This window comes from Hemicordylus capensis, chromosome 6, assembly GCF_027244095.1.
Source record: "Hemicordylus capensis ecotype Gifberg chromosome 6, rHemCap1.1.pri, whole genome shotgun sequence".
Taxonomy (NCBI): domain Eukaryota; kingdom Metazoa; phylum Chordata; class Lepidosauria; order Squamata; family Cordylidae; genus Hemicordylus; species Hemicordylus capensis.
This window is the reverse complement of record NC_069662.1, coordinates 124,606,235-124,624,835: the sequence shown is the minus strand read 5'-3', so window position 1 is coordinate 124,624,835 and position 18,601 is coordinate 124,606,235. Positions and strand designations below refer to the sequence as shown.

The window sequence follows — 18,601 nt, the reverse complement described above, 5'->3', positions numbered from 1 at the left end:
CTCTTATGTGCAAATTTAAGTATTTCTTCTCAAGCTCAAAGAGAGCTTCTCCCCCCACTTGAAGTACAAAGTCGAAGTTCTAATGTAAAGATGAAGTACTGAACAAACAATGTTCAATGGGTCTGCAAGACTCATTTCCATCCCTGCTGGTTCCAGCCTGGATTGTAGTTTATTATGCATTTATTTCCCTATCAAGTGGTTGTTCGGAAATCACCCTCAGTTTACTATTCATATATATTCATACTCAAGCCCTCTGTATAGACACCCTTTGTGATTTACCTCATGATTTCTTTAATCACGAATCTGTTGTCTCCTAATATGTATTATTTCAGAAATACGTATTATATAAACCTGTCAGGGCCCAGAAGAGTTGGGATGCGATATATCCAGTTTCAGCACAGGCAGATAAGGAGCAAGGTATTAAGAGGCAGAAGACATAGCTGTAAAGAGGCTGGTGATCAGGTAACAGTTTAGGCAGATGAGAACCAGAGGCTGGAGTCAAGAGACTCCATTGAAGACAAGCTGATAGTCTGGTGCCACATTGGCATACAAGGCAAAGGGAGGCAAGTCAAGTCTGTGCTGCTACACAGTCCAACAAGTTGCTCAGGCTGAGATACCAAAGCCTAGAGCATGGGGTTATAGGGAGCCATCTGGATCTCCACTGGCTCCTCCAGGCACCTGATCTGACTGAGTTGAAGGGCAGAAGTACTGGTTCTGACTGCACGGCAGCACAGCAGTCAAATTCCCTCAGGCTGAGCTGTGGTGGTGATACTGCTGTGCATCCAGTACCTGGGCCCTGCAGCCAGAATGCCTGATTGGAGACCCTTGGAGCCCTACAATCCCTTAGAGTTGCAATGACACTTTTATATTTTTAACCTATAACTGGGGTTCCAACGCGTTCATCTGACTTTAATAATGAAGCTTAACATATTTTCCTTTTGAAAAATGTGGCACTGAAAATCCTTTAAAATCAATGTGTGTCATTTGCATAGGTTTTATTTATATTACGTTTCTTTAAAAGTAGAGTTTGTTTTGACCTGCTGTTTTCTCAGAAATTTTTCATACATGTACATTTAGCTTGAAACACATTTTTAATACACCATATTTTTAAAGAGGTGTCTCACATAACTTACCGTTTCAAAATTTGGATATCTGAGGGACAAAATTCCCTTAAATCCTTACGACAAAAATTCTTACCATTCCAAAATTTGGATATTTGAGGGACAGAGACTGCGAAGCCAGGTTAGTATTCATGCAAAAAACTGGTTCTTCATTTATTATATTTATTCATTACCTTTCTGCCCGGAGATACCTGCTCCAATGTACAATATTTAAAGTGATAACACAAAATCGCCATCTCATTGTGAATGCTGTGTTCCAGTTTACATCACTGCTTGTTCCCTACAGCTTCAGGAATCAAGATTTTATTATAACTTAAAATATAATTTAAATTCTCAGTGTCGTATTTTTAATATACCAGCTGATATGATGTGCAGAATACCCCGGGTGGTTCTGCACCACCTGCACCATTGCAGGGATCTAAAACAAAGCCTGTGTTATTGCATGAGTGCTCTTGTACTATGTAAAATTGTGCAATGGTGACTGTGAAACAGTGCAGTCATTATTCCCAATGGCTGTAGTGTTGTGCAAGTGCAATTGTTTAGACACCTGCAGCATCACAGGCAGTGCAGAACTGCACGCGGTATGTTGTGCATCATGTCAACCAGTGTTTTATACGTTTTGATCCAAATTTTTAACGTGACCATCATCTGGAAAGAGAGGCCACCTTATGGGATTCCATTAACAGGTCAGTTGGCAAAGGTTCCACAAAGTGAACTTTTTGGAGGTCTGTTTGGTTCATCTCTCCCGTAGGTTCTTTTCCAGAAACCCTGTATGCTTCACGACAAATGGTTCTTTGTGCAGAGACAGAAGTCACTTAATGAAGAGGAATGATTTCCAAAAAATGCAGTCCTTAACCTTTAATTCAGGAAGGTGACTACATTTTTTATGAATAGGTACGTAAAGGTTACACCTGGAAATAAGGGTGGGTTTTTTTACATTTACATCACAGAACAATTCTCTCCTTACTTCAACTTTTTATTTCATTTTAATATGATCCAGACAATATAACTTTCCTGTTGGTGTCTAATGCTAAGTTTTGATTGTCTGCTATCTAAGTAGTTTTGAGTAGCTTTCTATTGCTCCAAGAGGAATTCAAATCCTTGAATTCAGCTTCCCTCCTACACTTCAGCCCTACATTTACAAGAATAACATCCAGTAATTAGTTCCTTACTTCTATTTCTATAGATTCGTGCAGCTTCTTGCAGGTAGCTGAGAACGTTTCAGAAGTGCCAAATTCAAAATACCAGAATTTATTCTTCATTCTGAAACATGAAGAAAAAAGAGAATAGAAACATCAATATCTTAACATTTTCTTTTAACAAAAAGTTAACATCCTGACTTCCATCATAAGGGATGGTAACATCTGACATCTAGTTTGAAATAGATGAGCTCATAATTTTCAAAACTTAAATGTGGCTGTCAAGAGGTATAATATCCCCTAAAGCTGTAACAGGAAGGTTCTGGAACAGAAATAGATTAGGTAACTCTTTGAGATTGTTGGTGGTTGCCACTTAGCCAGAGACATGACTTCAAACAATATTTTCCATTTTATGTCTTTTACTTGCTAATTTGATTTCTGATACTGTTCAAAATCCTGTTCCAGGGCATGCCATCATAATGGAGTGAAGTAGAAAAATAAAAATGAAGTTTTCCTCCAAGGTAGTGCAGTGGCTTATTGTTCATTATGACAGGTATTAAAAGCAAAAATACCAACAGTCTATTTATTCTATATTGTCAAATTATTGGCTGTAGGACAGCTTTATTGACAGGAAATTGAAATTCACTAACAATCTGCTAAGATAAAAGAGTTGGGCAGAATACTGATTTTTTTTAAGTTAAAAGATTCTATTCCAGAATAACACCTAGTGTTAACTAGAGTGTAGACAGGATCATAACACTTGTTTATCTTGCAGAAACATGTTTTCATTTTAATAGGTCATCGTACTTATTTAATAGGCATCTTATCTCTACCATCAGTAGTAGAACTTCACATAAATAAGGCTGTGACCCTGTAGAGCAGGCGTCCCCAAACTGCGGCCCTCCAGATGTTGCTGAACTACAACTCCCAGCATCCCGAGCCAAAATTTATTGTGGCTGGGTATGCTGGGGGTTGTAGTTCAGCAACATCTAGAGGGCCGCAGTTTGGGGAAGCCTGCTGTAGAGTGAATCAAGTTTTGTTGGTTTTCCACAAATCTGGACTTACTTCAAAATGCAGTTTAAGCAAGTGAACAGAAAATGGCCCCAAAACTCGAATTCATGCACAGTCCTTCAGGTTGATGGACGTCATCACTGTCCATTGTCAGCTAAGCTAGTGATATTTATAATAGTCTGGTAGTGACAAACAAAATACTTTGGATGCATGTGGATTCCATTCTCACATCACAAGTGACCCACAGAGTTAAGGCCATTTCACATATCACAGTTGTAATGACAGCATGGTAGAGACATATGAAATAATTGTGCTTAATCTGGCATGATATTTCTGCAGACTTGCTCTAATAGTGCAAAATGAGCCCTCTTCCCCCACCTTGTGGTCCTTGAGTAAGTGACCCAAATCATCTTCTCCAGTTAGAGGAATTAGCACCAGCTTTCCAGCCTGTTGTTCTCAATTAAACTTTATCCTGCTGAATTCAGGAAGTTTCCAGTAGATTATTGAGAACTTGGAAGTCAATGGAAACTATTTAGAATTAATAATGGTAAAGGATGCACACTAGTTTTCAGAAATGGCCTTCTTTACTTCCTCAAAGTACAGAACTACAATAAGATGGTGTGCTCTTAATATGAAGTAGTATGCCGATAATATGGCACTTTTCCTGTGCCGAGACTGACCTCAGAAGAATTCTGGCTAGATTGTCTGACTATTGTGAAAGAGAGAAATTGAGGATTAACTATGACAAAACAAAGGTGGTATACATTTGGCAGTAGTAATATCAAACATAGGTGGTCAATTAATGCCCAACAGATAGAGCAATACTCTTAAATATTTGGGCATTCCCTTCCATAAGTCCCTCACTTGGAAAGCACACCTCAATGCTGTTCTAGTAACTGCTCACTCAGTGCTCTATGGGGGCTATTCTGAAGTTTTTCTACTCTTAAGGGGGACAATTAATAGCCCCAGCATTTAAAATATTTCAGGGTAAAGTGATATCACAGATGTTGTATGGTGTTGAGATCTGGGAGTGGGATGAGAAGGCTGTTGCTCAGTTGGAAATAGTCCAGAAAATTTCCTAAGGAAGATTTTGGGCCTGCCCCAGGGCATTCCTGCTGCCTGCTTAAGAATGGAGGTTGGGCTACCTTCAATCTCCATCAGAGTTCATTTAGCACTGCTAAGGTACTTTAGAGAATTAGAGAGCCTCCCAGAACATCACTTTGTCAAAGTTATATTATAAGGACAGGAATCAATGGACTAAATTTCTGTCTAAATACAACAGTTGTATTCCTTGCCCTTGGTGGGGGAACTCATATCTTGGAGCAAAGAAAACATTAGAGACTGGCTCTTTGAATGGGATGCTTTAGAGATGCTGCTATGGTACAGCTCTCAAGGTTTTCATTTTGGTATTGCTATTATAAGAAACACAGTTTCTTGCAGTACCTGGTTAACCTTACTCATGTATCACTGAGGAAGGCTTTTACAACTTTATGCTTGCAAACGACACCCATGGCATATCTTGAAAGGAGATTCCGTAAACGTCAGGTGGAACAGTGCCTTTGTCCCACCAAGCGGAGGATATTATCCACTATGTCTTTTATTGTCCCTTCTGTGACGGGATCAGGGGGGAAACGTTGAGACAGATCATAGACAAATTCAAGGGCTCAGATGTAGAATGTTTTATCTATTTTCTTGCAGATGTGATTCCATATGTCAGTTATCAAGGTGCCACTTTTGCCTCACTTTCTTTTAAACTTAAAAAGAAATGTACATCTGTTATGCCTTGTTCTTAATTGTAGAGTTGGTTTTAGCTTAATTAATTCTATATTACTATCTGTTGAAGTAACTTTATGGTACACTGTGTTTTGTTTGTTTTAATGTTTTCCTTTTTTATGTTGTGTTACAACCAGTGGCTATAACAATAAACTTATTACTTACTTACTACCTCTCTTTCTTGTGTAAAGTCATTTTATACATTTTTTCAAAGGTTTGCATAAGATTTTTCAGCACTTCAAAATTAGTTTGCAGTTGTTTCCATCATTGCACTATGCGTCTACATTTAAGTGATAAAAGTTTTAGCAATGTTTCCTGGGAAATAATTTTAAATCAAGCTTTTCTTTTGCTCCTAAATACCAATTATTTGCTTGTAGATATAAATTATACAGCAAAGCCCTAGTTATTGACAAAATTACTGCTGCTAATGTCAGAGATTCAGTAATAGAATACTATAGTGATATCAACCTCATAACATTTTAGAAAAAAATACATGTAAATACAAAAAACCTGACCCACTTTTAAAACACTTAGCTAAAAATATGTAAAATATTAATTGATACTTTGATTTAGGAGCTGTATCGCTTCACTAAATTGCTCCTTACCATTAAGAAAATGTTGATAGTTTTTCTTGCTAATCTCTCCATTTTGATACAGTTTTTCTTAAGTTTGCATCTTTGGTAATGCCACATGAATTGAAAGTTTCCATTCCTGGCAATCGAGTGTTTATGGCCCATGCGAATATGAGAATATCTTGGTATACAATGCATACTATACCAATGTACGATCAATATTTGCAAGGAGAAAAGCTTTAATGCAGAGAAGGATTTCACTCTTAAACCTCATCCAGTATTCTAAATCCCATTGCTTCAGTATATGTTTTACTCACCCATTGAGATACTGGGATTTCAATTTTTCCAGATTTCTTTTATAAAAAATAGTTGCATTAAACTAAAACTTATTTTAGCAATAATTATGTGTATTAAGAACCATCTCTTTAGATGTGGCATCACAATGGAATAATGCATGTTTCTTAATGTCAATATGCATTATAAATTAGTTATTCATTATGAGTCACTTTAGTATGAAGACGTTAAAGTGAAAACATACTTCGTTGTTCCAATCCAGTTAGAATTGTAATTTAATTTATTTATTTTTTAATTTTAAGAAGATCTAAGCATGCATATAAAGGAAGAATATGCAGGGAAAAGCAAGTGGCTCTAACCAAAATCCAACTTTGCAGAGCCACACGTATCCCTAGTTGAATGGAAAATTTAATGGAAACATATGATGCATGTATTGTTCCTTAGCCTAATCTAACAGCTGGGACTGAAACTGTGCAGCCTTTAGAGGAATCTGAAATCCTATTCATCATGTACTTGGTAGGGGGAGTGGGCTGGAATCAGTACCTACTGCGCCCATCCCTATCAAATAGTTGATGAATGCAATTCCAGCTTTCCTTAAAGCATTATGCATTCATGTGCACTATAGGATTCAACACTATGTGATTTGTGCAAATGAAGCCTTGCATTTTGGAAGCATAGATCCAGGTTTCTAATGTTACTGGATGTGCATCTTCCCTGAAGTCCAAGTTTGAAAAGGTAATGGAATTCCCACTGCTCAAAATGCCATCTTGTGGGTTGGGTTGCTCTATGCTAGAATGCTAGCCTCTAGTATGAAGTAAACACCATGATCCAATTTTTAACACTCAGGTAAAAACATAAATTTGCCTTTATCAGATATTTTTCCTCCTGTAACTGGGTTTCTCAGACTAAATCCATACCAAAGTTGAAGGTTCTAGTTCATCAGGAACTGCCCTAAACCATTTAGGGATGTGCACAAACCAGTCCGAAGGCCATGCAAGAGGCCTGTGAACCAGTTCAGGCTGGTGCCGGTTTGAAGTTCGACACTGGCGGGGGGGTTGCACTTATCCCTCCCGCCACTTTCCCCCCGCCGGTGCTCTGTTTCTTAAAAGGTTTTCGGGGCGGCAGCATTCCTCCCTGCTCCGTTGTTGCCTGGAAATACAGGAAGTACGGGCTATGTGTGCACAAGCCACCATGCGCGCACCCACCGCCGCACACATCTCACATTGCGTGCGCATGTCACACACGTAACATGCGCACACAACGTGCAAGGTGGGTGGGCCACACGCAGCCTGTACTTCTGGGCAACAATGGGAGCAGGAGTGGCAGGGAGGAACGCTGGCGCCCCAAAAACCTTTTTAAGAAACGGAATGGTTTTTTTAAATGGAGAATTTTTTAAAAAAAACAGGGTGAAAGCAGTTGGAGGGGTAAGTGCAACTGCCCACCCTTAAAGGGAGACCCCCGCCGGCATTGAACTGCACCTCCGCGGTTCCATGCACATCACTAAAACAATTCCAACATTACTGTCAATCAAGTAGTCATTGAATATGAAGGAACTTTGAATATGAATTCTCTTACATTTGTTTGCCTGGAAAACACTGGGGCATCAGTCCAAAAGTATTGATGCTTTTGAACTTTGGTGCTGGAGAAGACTTTTGAGGATACCATGGACAGCCAGGAAAACAAACAAACGGATCATAGAACAAATCAATCCTGAATTTTCACTCGAGGCACAAATGACCAGCCTCAAACTATCATACTTCAGACACATTATGCGAAAACCCAGCTCCCTTAAGAAGTCCATAATGCTGGGAAAAGTTGAAGGAAAGAGGACGACCAGCAGCAAGGTGAATGGACTCGATTACAACAGCAATGAATGCACCACTGAGAGATCTTAAAGGCCAAGTTGAAGACAGATAATCCTGGAGAGAATCTATCTATGTGGTTGCGAAGAGTCAACACCGACTTGAAACAAAAAAATGCACCACACAAGCAGTGTGGTGCAATGAGGGATTCCCCCTCTAGGCACCCGGGACTCTGTCTGCAAGCAGCCCGAGCACACACATGACCCTGGGCCTGGGATAAAGGAAGTTTGTGCACCCTTTGACCCAGATTAAAACTCAGGTTGGGGATAGCTCAGAACAGTTTCTCTTTAAAAAGAGAATTTTCTTTAAAAAGAGAATATCTTTAAAAAGAGATTGCCTTCACCAAAAGGTTTAGCAAATTGGCTTCTGTTGTCATTGTATTTTACTCCCATGCAGCTTTGGGCAGCAGTCAGCTATTTTCCTATTCTAGGCCTGCTTCACACTATTTTATGCTTTTAAATGATTTATTTAAATTTAACTTTATAGGAACTACATTCAATGTAAGTTACTGTATGTATTCTCTACTACTACTACTACTACTACAATATTTACATACCACTGATTTATAGTTTCAGAACCACTGAAAGCAGTGCTTTCCACTCCCAATTCCCTTCAGGCACTCCAGAAGAACACCATGGTTGATGGTATCGAAATCCGCTGCAAGTTCCAAAAGGATCAACAGAGTCACACTCCCCCTGGCAGTTCCTAATTGGAGACCCAGTAGGGCTGTTCTTGGGCCTGATCCAGCAGGGCTATTCTTATTTACTGCAGTCCTCCGCGAACCTGACAACTCCCCACTTTTGTTTTTAGAGTACCAAATTTAATACTAATAAATCTAATTAATTAATTAATTAATTAATTAATTAATTAATCAAATAAACAAACAAATAATACCTATATAATCATATTTCATCCTTACAGATAAACTATGGAGTTTTGTTGTCACCCCCCAAAAGCCAGCATATTTCATATGTATTATCCAGACATTAAAAAGGTATTTGAGGATCAGATACTTGAAGGATTGGGGATGAGAGCACTCTCTTGTGGAAGACAGTGCTGTCAGTGTAGACCAGGGCTGCTTAACTTCGGCTGTCCTGCAGATGTTGGCCTACAACTCCCATAAATCCTATTGCCCACTGTGCCTGGGGATTATGGTAGTCCAAAAAGAGCTGGAAGAATGAACTTGAGCAGCCCTGATGTAGACAGTACTGAGATAGATGGACCAATGATCTGAATCAGTACGAAACAGCTTTCTGTCTTCCTATGTTCTTCCACGAGTCTGCCCAGCCACGGCATTTGTAACTGGAGGCCTTGCTTCATGTCCCACTGCCACCAGAAGTTTGACTGCCTGGGATGCAGGACAGTCTTCTCAGCTGCCATGCCTAGAGTATGAAAATCCCTCCCTCAAGAAGCCTGCTTGGCCCACTCTGTAATGTCCTTTCAACAGATTAAGACTTATTTTTCTACTTTGGTAATTTGCTTCATTTCAGGGCTGGTTTTTGTTTTGTTTTGTTTTGTTTTTTGCTGTTCCACAGTTATTTTATGCATCATTTACATTCCGCATTTTAGATTTCATGGTTAGTCACCATATAGGGTCAAAAGATGGATATAAGCATCTTAATTAAGAATGATAATGGGTATTGTAGGTTTAGTAGAGGTTAATGTCTCTGAGCAAAATTCAGCCAGTTTGGTTACTAATACTAAAATAGGTTGTGGTGCAGCTTTGCATTATGATGTTAATTAAAAAGCCCCCTACTGTTAAAACTATTTTATATAACCTTTCTGATTAAGCAATTAGATGGCATATTATCAGAAAAATTGCCTTGAGTCTAAATATGGAAAATAATAAATGTTTTATTATACACTAGATGAACATGTGAGTATTGCATCTCAGTGCACACAAACTAAAAATGTGCATAACAATGATTTTAGCTTAGATAGGAGTCAATGAGGAGCTGTAAAATAATTCTTAAAATGCATTATTTAAAATAATAAAATAGAATAGAAGCCCAGAAGAGGAGAGGCCCATCCGCCCATCCAGAGAAGCCCATCCGCTTCCCATCCAGTGCTGCCTGGGGTGAGAGACCAGGTGGGTGCTGTGGGCTCCTGCTATTGTTACATGCCTGCTCCTGCTTCCTTTGTGGGGCTGCTGCCTGCTGCCTCTGTGTAACATCTGTGGGGAGTGTGTGCAGGATTGGGACCAGCTCCTGAGTGACTCTGCAGTTCCTCGGATCACCTGCCCAGCTTTGGGCTTTATAGGAATGCTGCCTGTGACTTCAGGTTGCTGGAATCCCAGCAGAAGAGAGGGAGAGTCCATCTGCTTTCCATCCAGTGTTTGTCAGTGCTGTCTCCAGTGTGTAACATCTGTGGGGAGTGTGTGGGATCACCCTTTGGGGGAGTCACTTCGGGGGATAATGAGGGTGAGGGCCAGGCTGTTTGGCTCAAGATCCCTAGTTGGTGCGTAAAGGGAGAATGGATATTCTAATTGGGCTTCTTTTTGAAATCTTAGGTGAGTTGAGTTTTAATGTGTCTGAGTCTGTCTGGAGATGGGGAGACAGGGGGTGAATCCACTGATTATGGGGCAGCTATCCCAGTGGTGGTGGGGAATAGAAGAAGTAACATTGACAGGTCAGCAGGCCATTGCAGGGGAAGGGAAATCAGAAACTTAATTGCTGTCCTCCCTTCTGGCTGTCCTGCCAGCTCTTTGACCTTGGAAAGCAATGCTAACCACCCACAGAGCCTCATCTTGATCCTTTTTAATGCCAGGTCAGTCCAGAATAAACCTGAAATCATCCATGATTTGATTCTGGATAAAGCGGCCAATCTGGTATGTATTAAGGAATCTTGGTTGGGGGAGGCTGGTGGACCAGTCTGGTCCTGGCTTATTCCTCCAGGGTACTCTGTTGAGGAGCAGGGGAGGGGAAGTGGGTGGGGAGGTGGAGTGGCTGTGGTCTACAAGAACAATAGCTCCCTTGCCGGGATCCCTGTTGAAGTGTCTGACCATATTGAATGTGTGTACCTAAGCTTGGGGACCAGGAATAGACTGGGACTTCTGTTGGTGTACCAATAGCCCCGCTGACTGATGGAATCTCTAACTGAGCTGACAGACTTGATCTTGGGCTTGGCGTTGGAGTCTCCCAGGCTTGTGGTACTGGGCGACTTCAATGTTCACTTTGGGACCAATTTGTCTGAGGTGGCTCAAGAGTTCATAGCGGCCATGACAACTATGGGCCTATCTCAAGTAGTCTTGGAACCAATGCATATTACTGGTCACATTCTTGATCTGGTCTTTCACTCTGAACAGGTTGGTGTTCTGTGGGTGGGGACTTTGTGATTTCCCATCTGGTTAAGGTTGGACTCACGACCACGTCCCACCTCCACAGGGGTCATTAGGATGGTCTGCCCGAGGAGGTTACTGGATCCACTAGGATTCCAAGAAGCCTTGGAGGGATTTAGTGTTGGTTCTGCTGGTGACCCTGTCAACACTCTGGTGGAGAACTGGAGTAATCAATCACCAAGGCAGTGGATATGATCGCTCCTAAGCATCCTCTCTGACCCGCTTCAAAACTGGCCCCTTGGTATATGGAAGAACTCCGGGGGCTGAAGCGGCGAGGTAGACGACTAGAGCACAATTGGAGGAAGACTTGACTCGAATCTGACAGATTATTACATAGAGAGCATCTGAAGATCTATGCTCAGGTGATACGTGTGGCAAAGAAGCTATTATTTTCCTTGAGTATCGCCTCCGCAAGTTCACATCCGGCAGAGTTGTTCAGGGTCGTGAAGGGGCTAATGTGCGCCCCTTCCCCCTTGAATCAGTACTTAGAACCTACAATTACTCGCTGTGAAGTTTTTGATGAGTTCTTTGTAGACAAAATCTCTCGTATTTGGTCTGACTTGGATTCAAACTCCACAATTGTTACAGAGTCTGATGCCGAGGTGTCCAGCAGTTCTTCTTACGTGATGACCCTGGATCAATTCCAGTTTGTGACTCCTGAGGATATGGACAAGTTGCTTGGAATGGTGTGGCCTAACACCTGCCCTCCTGATCCTTGGCTTATACTGTCTGGCAGGGAGGCTGTTGTAGAGGGCATGGTAGAGATTATAAATGCTTCTCTGAGGGAGCGCAGGATGACTCGTCTTAAGGAAACAATAATTAGACCATTTCTGAGGAAGCCTGCCTCGGATCCCTCAGAGTTAAATAATTACAGATCTGTCTCCAACGTTCCATGGTTGAGCAAGATGACTGAGAAGGTGGTGGCCTTCCAACCCCAGGCGGTCTTGGAGGAAACTGATTATCTAGACCCATTTCAAACTGGCTTTCAGGCAGGCTATGGGGTGGAGACTGCCTTGGTTGGCTTGATGGATGGTCTCCAATTGGGAATTGACAGAGGGAGTGTGACTCTGTTGGTCCTTTTGGAAGCATGGGCGGCTTTCGATACTATTGACCGTAGTATCCTTCTGGAACGTCTGAGGAGATTGGGGATGGGATGCACTGCTTTGCAGTGGTTCCGCTCCTACCTCCCAGGCAGATTCCAGATGGTGTGTCTTGGAGATTGTTGTTCTTAGAAATCTCAACTTTCGTATGGTGTCCCTCAGGGCTCTGTATTATCTCCAATGCCTGGAGGCAGTAATGGGCTGGATGAGGGATAACAAACTGAGGCTGAATCCAGATAAGATGGTGTCCCTGGTGTCCCAGGTTGAGGCGGTGGCCAGAGGTGCTTATTATCATCTTCAGCTGATATGCCAACTGTGTCCATTTTTTGAGATGAACGACCTCAAAATGGTAGTACATATGCTGGTAACCTCTAGTCTGGATTACTGTAATGCGCTTTATGTGGGGCTGCCTTTGTACGTAGTCCAGAAACCGCAGTTGGTTCAGAACACGGCAGCCAGGTTGGTCTTTAGGTCATCTAGGAGAGACTCCTAGTGTTTAAGGAATTGCACTGGCTACCAATAACATTTCCGGGCAAAATACAAGGTGCTGGTCATTACCTATAAAGCCCTAAACAGCTTAGGCCCTGGGTATTTAAGAGAGCGTTGTCTTCGCCATGAGCCGCACCGCCTGCCAAGATCATCTGTAGAGGTTCACCTGTGGCTGATGCCAACTTGTCTGGCAGCTACTCGAGAACGGGCCTTCTCCATTGCAGCCCCTGGACTTTGGAATGCTCTCCCTGTTGAAATAAGAGCTTCCCCATCTCTAGCAACTTTTAAAAAGGCACTAAAGACACATTTATTCACCCAGGCTTTAAATTAGATTTATAGTTTTAAATAATGTTAATGTTGGGTTTTAAATTTTTTTAATAGTTTAAATGATTTTATTTGTTAATTAGTTCAATGTTTTAACTGTAAACCATCCAGAGACGCAAGTTTTGGGTGGTATAGAAATATTTTAAATAAATAATTTACATCTTAAAGTTTTCTCTCACACACATATAAACACACACTGTGCAGAGAACCAACTTAGGACTTAACTGCAGCAGCATTTAAAGGATTGATAGGTATTTATATATAATTCTTCATAGTTTTGCCAAGGTTGGGCTTTGATCCATGGATTCTTGCAAGAAGAGGCAGACTGTGTGCATGGACCAACCCTGATGAACAGATGGCTGATAATTTCAGTTTTGACTATGCTGATCATGTTCTTGAGAAGAGAGAAATAGTGATGCTTGAAAGTTGTCTTCTCTGCTTCCAGATAGGTGATTTGTGCTATTAGAACAGGTGCTGATACAAGTTTGTTCTCATGCAGAACTCTTTCACACTCCAACAGCACCAATAAACAAACACCTTTTTCTGTATACAGATCACCCTTGCTGGATCAGGATGTTTATGCAGCAATTCCACGGTGGGGAAAAAATTCTTTTCTGAATATTCAAAGGACAGATTTGAAAAACCAAAATGGTTTTTGTGCAGCCCCATTGCTTGCCAGTTCCATCATGTCAGGAAAATATATATTTCCTTTTTCTGAAGGGAAGGAAGTAAGCAGCAGCAGGGAGGGCTCAAAGACAGTCACTTATCTGATTGCTGAACTACATGCGGTGTCAAGCCCATATTTAGAACATTGGCTAAACCTGGAAATGGACTAAGAGTGGTCTTTTTCTATTTAACAACAGCTGAATGGGGCCCAGTCTGAACTGGGCATATGGTGCACAATGGGGCAGATATGTGTTAGGACTTTTCTGCCTTCATAATTGACCCCTGAAATGATTAGTGGTGCAATCAACATTGCGGGCGGGGGATCAGCACAGGGAGAAACTGCTTCCTCCCACAACAGCATGCTAAACTCTCCGCCTAGATCAGGGTCCTGTTCAGCTTGTTTTTAAATATGAAAGGATTGTTTATGGTTAAGTCCATCTTGTAATGATGGGGTTACCACCATGTTAAGAGTAATGTAAGAGTAATGTTCATGAGCATGTCTAGAAGCTCAGGCTGGTGTCCGTCTTTGAGTTCTCCCTGCTGTTGGTTAACTCCTCCATAGAAAAGGTAAGGGCTTGGATTTTTTGTTGGTGGGGCAAGGAAGGGGGAACTAGAAGGTAGTGAGTGAACCCCATTTAGATTCCAAATAGTCTGTGGAGAACTTGAAATGAGATGTGCATTTTCAAGCAAGTTTACATTCTGAGCCCTGTCCACTTCATCAGTATTACTGATTTTGTTTATTATTTTTGACTTTTTACAATGCCATTTTTATAAGTTATTGCCCCTTGTAACATTTGAGGATGAATATGAAATTATAATGTGCAAAAACTAAACCCAGGGGTTAATAAACCATAAGAATCTGTATACATTTCTAAATAGCTAGAGATCACATACATACATCCTGTTATAAAAGGATACATCTCATGTCAGGGTGTAGAAAGTCAATAAATGGAAACTGCACAAAGCCTAGTTGGTCTGTTGCATTTCCAGTCTGTTGAGTCTGCTTTTGTTAGAAAAGGGAGCCATTTTTCAATGAAATCATCATGATATTTGAAAGTATTACTATTTTTTTAAAGCTGTGGTAGTAAGCAGATCTGACAGTTCTTTCCCTGTAATCTTTTGCTTCCATCCTTTGCAGGAAAATAAATGATTTCACTTAAGCCATTACAACTGTATGTTCATTATACTACCAAAGCAAACAAAAAGATCCCTACCTCAAAAGGAGCAGAAGTTAGGTAGTTAGAATAGTAAAGCACTTTGTACAATAAGAAGTGACGATGAAATGATTAATTTATCATGGTGGTTTTTTTTGAAAGGGGGATATGCTTGTTGCTTAGAAAAGGAGAGATTAAACATGCCATCTAGTCTTTTGTCCTTTTCTTAAAAGGCTCTACAATCAAAGTAGGTGGCATGTTTCATTGTTTAACTGCCTGGTTTTTCTCTCCTGGTAGTTTTTATTTGCTTTGCTGTGGCGGTGTAAACAACGGTTAACCAGCTTTTTTTGATGAACAATGAAAAAACTCTTAACAATGAAAAAAATCAGAGTTGCATCTTATCCTAAATATATTGCTGAGTGCACCTTACCAGGGGTGGATCCAGCAGGAAATTACAGGGGGTGCAACAGGAATCCCCCCCCCATAAAAGATCTCCCCCCATATAAAAATACTGGGGCTTGGATTTTCTCTCTCTTGCAAATGCACTATGCCAGGGGGTGTCAAGCTCAAATCTGGTGGTGGGCCATATTAGATTCTGATGCACCTCTGGGGAGCCACACATAGCTTTGCACCCACCTCACACCATCTTCTGTCTTCCTCCTCCTCTCTGCTCTTTCTCTCATTCCTTTTCTTTCTCTCCCCCTCTTAAATTAGCTGAATTCACTACTTTTTACACTAAAATACACTTGGGGGAAGATTGCTTTCTTTTTTGTAATTTTGGAAGAAATTCTGAACATACCTGCCAATACCAGATTTTGCATAGACAATCCGACCACTCTTCCTCTCTTCCTTAACAGAGGTGTTGCTAGGTACTTAAAAGATCCAGGGCTTGGACCCACAGCCTCCCCACATTTTGAGAACTAAACCCTTTCATGCTCTCTCAAATGTATCCAACACTCTCTTCCCCACTACTTTGCCTCTCTCTAAAAATCAATCTTTTTCTCCTGAATTAGATTTCTCATGCAATCAATATGCACACAGTTGCCAACCAGTGTGGTGTAGTGATTAGAGTGTTAAGACTAGGATTGGGGGACTTGTGTTTCCCATTCAGTCATGAAACTCACTGTGGGACTTCAGCTGAGACACACTCTCTCTCCCCCCTTCAAACCTGCCCCACAGGATTGTTGTGAGGATAAAAGTGGAGAGGAGGAACACGTACACTAACTTGACCTCTTTGGAGGAAGAACAGGATGTGTGTCAGTCAGTCAGTCAGTCAATCAATCAATCAATCAGTCAGTCAGTCAGTCAGTCAATCAATATTCGACTGTTAGCCACATATACTCCAATCCTAAGCATGTAAACTCAGAAGCAAATTCAAACAACCTTTTTTACACCAATCACAGCAACATGCAATCCAGTTTGATCTCTTCTATTGACTATATTTCATTTAAGCCCCTGCTAACTGCGCAGAGGCACCTTTTACCATGGTGATTCTCTTTATTTAGCAGGGGGAGAGTAACTGGCCCTATCCACCCCCAGCACAGTACTTCCAGTGACTCTTGCTGGTGTCTATCTTATGTTTGTTTTTAGAATGTGAGCCCTTTGGGGACAGGGTTCCATCTTATTTGTTTGTTATTTCTCTGTGTAAACCGCCCTGAGCCATTTTTGGAAGGGCGGTATAGAAATTGAATTATTATTATTATTATTATTATTATTATTATTATGCAAAAACTCATTTGCAACTATAATGTGTGTCTATACACTACAGAAAGGAAAGCCACCATTTTGATTTCAAATAGGACAGCAGAATATCATATATGGACTTACCCCAATTTTGCAGAATTTAAAGACAACCAATCATTTCATGGGCAAGGGAGTTTTAAAAATGAGTTTCTTGTGAACTGATTTGGAAAGGCTTATTCTGAAGCAAGTGTACAAAAATAGACTTTTGGTGGGGGAGCATGTTACCAGCACAAAGCAAAATAAAATAAAATGTTTAAAAGGGGAAACATGTTAAGAGAACCATTTTCTCATATTTCGTTTAAGTCATTTTGAGAACTGCTGCTAAAAAAGCAGCATATAAATATTTTTAACTGGGGGGGGGGGGCGGGGAGAGAAAGAAACCCAAACACAGATTAGAGCTATAAGCAGTGTATCTTCAGGAACAAGAACAAAAACAGATCCATTTTGTCAGAGCATTCCTCCCCCCACTTCTTTTCAAAGCTTTTAATACTTTTGCACTGAATAATTTCCTCACAAGAAGGCAAACTGTTGGGATGGGGAGGGGTTTTCTTACAAGTTTGCACCAGAACAGTTTTGGCATACTTTGATTTATTATTTTTTAAAAAGCTTAAAACTCACTCTGACATACACGGGATGGGACTTCCCTCACATGTACAACACACATACGGTTTATGGCGGGCGCGGGGGAGAGCAACACGGTAGCTTGACCAAGGGCAACAAATCACACACAAACAAAATGAACAGCAAAGGGTTGGTTTTTACAAAATGTTTGACTTTCCTCCTTGGAGGGAGCCCAACAGCCAGCTTCCTCAGCTCAGCAGTTACATACAATCCAAGTGAGGGAGGAGCACAAGACTCCAGGAGAACCAATGGGGCTAGGAGAAAAGTTAACCCTTTTTTTACTCTCTGCTACTGCCGATCTCCAAGAGACTCAACATTAATTCACAGTGGGTGCAACTGCACCCTTGCAGATCTGCCCCTGCACCTTACTCTTGAGCAGTAAGAATAGGGCAGTAATACCACACTTAGAGGCACTTCACACAAGCAGTGTGAAGCGCCGAGAGGAGGTGTGCAGGGAGAGCGGGTTTGAACCGCTCTCCCTGCAGACGAACACTCACTCATCGCCGAACAGGCAGATCGCCTGTCCAAATGGGTGGCAGCTTGTCTCCGGTGCTCCAGGCAGCTCCAGGGGTTGAGCAAAGGGAAAGCACCGGCATACGTCTCCCAACCCCGGAGCCCAAATAATGCACTGTGCGAATGGGCAGTGCATTACTGGGATCCCCCTGCCCTGAGTGTGTGTGCCACAGCTGCACAAACAATTGATCCAGTGTTTGGGTGTGCTTGCACCCCAAACCTGGGTTAAGCAATGGGCTACTTTAGTGAGCTCACTGCCGCGTTCCTGGTGGTTTACACATGCAGCAGAAACCAGGTGTCTGCTGTGTGTGTGAATAGCCTCTTAGTTTCCTTCAGATACAATACCAAAGATTTAGGGTGTCTGTAATCATTGTTTTATTTACATGTATGCAAGCCATATAATGGGGGCATGTACCCTCCCCAAAAGCTGACAATGTACCAGCTAATTCTGCACTGAATCCCAAAGACAGCAATTGTACCCTAATGATGTTTCTGCCAACTGACAGTTCTTTTTCTCAAAATTCAAAATACAAAACCGGCTTTAGTGGTCTCTATTTCCCCTGCAGAGGATAGAGAAATTCTTCAACCATCAAGGCACATTAACACATTCCTGTTTTCAGAGCTGCACAACTTTGGCCCTCCTGCATAAATTGGACTACAATTTACATAATCCCTTACTATTGGCCACTGTGGCCGGGGATGATGGGAGTTGAAGTCCAAGAATAGCTGGAGGTCCAAAGTTCCTCTGTGTTAAATCCTAGGAAACTCACTGAAGAGCTATTGAGTGCTCATATCTTACCATGAGCAAGTAATCAACTTAAGAAAAGAGGGGCATTTGTATCAACATGCAATTCTTTGCACTCTTCCAAATTTATCTTGCCT

At 41.3% G+C, this 18,601-nt stretch overlaps 1 protein-coding gene across 5 annotated transcripts in view; it reads right to left on the bottom strand.

The window, feature by feature from the left end:
* DGKB (diacylglycerol kinase beta) overlaps window positions 1-18,601 on the bottom strand; it is a 418,263-nt gene that overhangs the window by 102,599 nt on the left and 297,063 nt on the right. For all 5 annotated transcript variants that reach the window (XM_053261933.1, XM_053261935.1, XM_053261932.1 and 2 more), the window contains one exon: window positions 2,294-2,384. In XM_053261933.1, the coding sequence (XP_053117908.1) occupies window positions 2,294-2,384 (91 nt within the window). The remainder of the gene's footprint in view (window positions 1-2,293; window positions 2,385-18,601) is intronic.